Below are 1,138 nucleotides of genomic sequence, written 5' to 3' on the forward strand. Positions count from 1 at the left end.
AAGTCAAATCTGTTTCAGCTACGGCCACACGATGAAGGGACTTACAATTATCTCGCTTTTGCTTGTCGCTATCATGGTATCTACAGCCGCTGCCCAAGGTAATGCATGGATTCTTCTATGGATGAATATCGAGTTCGTTTTTGCACGATTTCATGTTAGATTTGGATCATGCCGATGATAACACTGTAATCTTTTATCTTTATTTCAAGGTGGGATTTCAAGTTGTTGTCAGAGAACCTCGAACACCCAAATCCATCGAGACCTGCTGAAGAGTTACTACATCCAGCAGCCGCCGTCGTGTTCTATACCTGCAGTGGTGTAAGTCAGAAAAATGATCCAATATTAAAGTATCTTTAAGTTTTTCAAATGTTGAGCCCAAATTGTTCATGTATATTCTTCCCTTGCTGACTGTTAATTTTCTCTCTTTGTGATTTTCAACAGATTCACCACAATTAGTGGCAGGAGAATCTGCTCGGACAGTTTGAAAACATGGACGCAGAACAGCATGGCCTATCTCGATGGAAAAAACTGGCAAAAACGAAATATTACGGCAAAGAAATAGTGACACAAAATCTACGTTCACCCAAAATTGACATTACTATTTAAACTACAGATTTTGCCACGGACCTTGAATATTTGCTTATTTTTCTACCTTATCTAACTTTCGTGAAGTTAATATGACATTGAATGTCTTCATTGGATTTCTGCATGTAAATATGTAAATATAATGTTATTGTGTATGTCCATATATTGGAAATGATATGGATTGAGATTGGGTAATAAAAGGTGTCACACTGTAATGGCTATATTGTGGTGACTGTATTTTTTTTTTAAGATTACTATTGCATCTAGGTGCGTCCAGCGAGAAAAGCTTATATCTTGAGCATTTCTTCACCTCTTTATCTGATGTTTCTAAATGTCTCATCTTCATGAGAATATGATAAAACCAAAACGTTCCTTTAGTAAGATGGCTAAGTCGATGAGGAATGTCATCCTCAGCACTGATGTTAGAGAGTTTTAAAACGGAGAAGCGATCCAAAATACATCCCACATCTAAAAGATCTGCCAGGTCTAAAACATTTATAGTTCAAGGCCTTTACTAAAATAGAGACAGAAACCATGCTAGAAGGTTTCTAAA

The 1,138-nt window shown here is 36.8% G+C and overlaps 1 protein-coding gene across 1 annotated transcript; it reads left to right on the forward strand.

Annotated features, from left to right (window-relative positions):
• LOC146648293 (monocyte chemotactic protein 1B-like) lies at positions 1-771 on the forward strand. Its single transcript, XM_085389211.1, has 3 exons — positions 1-98; positions 210-318; positions 442-771. The coding sequence occupies exons 1-3, from the start codon at positions 32-34 to the stop codon at positions 560-562; spliced, it is 297 nt and encodes a 98-aa protein (XP_085245337.1). The 5' UTR covers positions 1-31; the 3' UTR covers positions 563-771.
• Positions 772-1,138: the final 367 nt, after the last annotated feature.

This window comes from Rhamphochromis longiceps, linkage group LG18 (assembly GCF_057381845.1).
Source record: "Rhamphochromis longiceps isolate RC_006_pf linkage group LG18, R_longiceps_female_GT1.1, whole genome shotgun sequence".
Taxonomy (NCBI): domain Eukaryota; kingdom Metazoa; phylum Chordata; class Actinopteri; order Cichliformes; family Cichlidae; genus Rhamphochromis; species Rhamphochromis longiceps.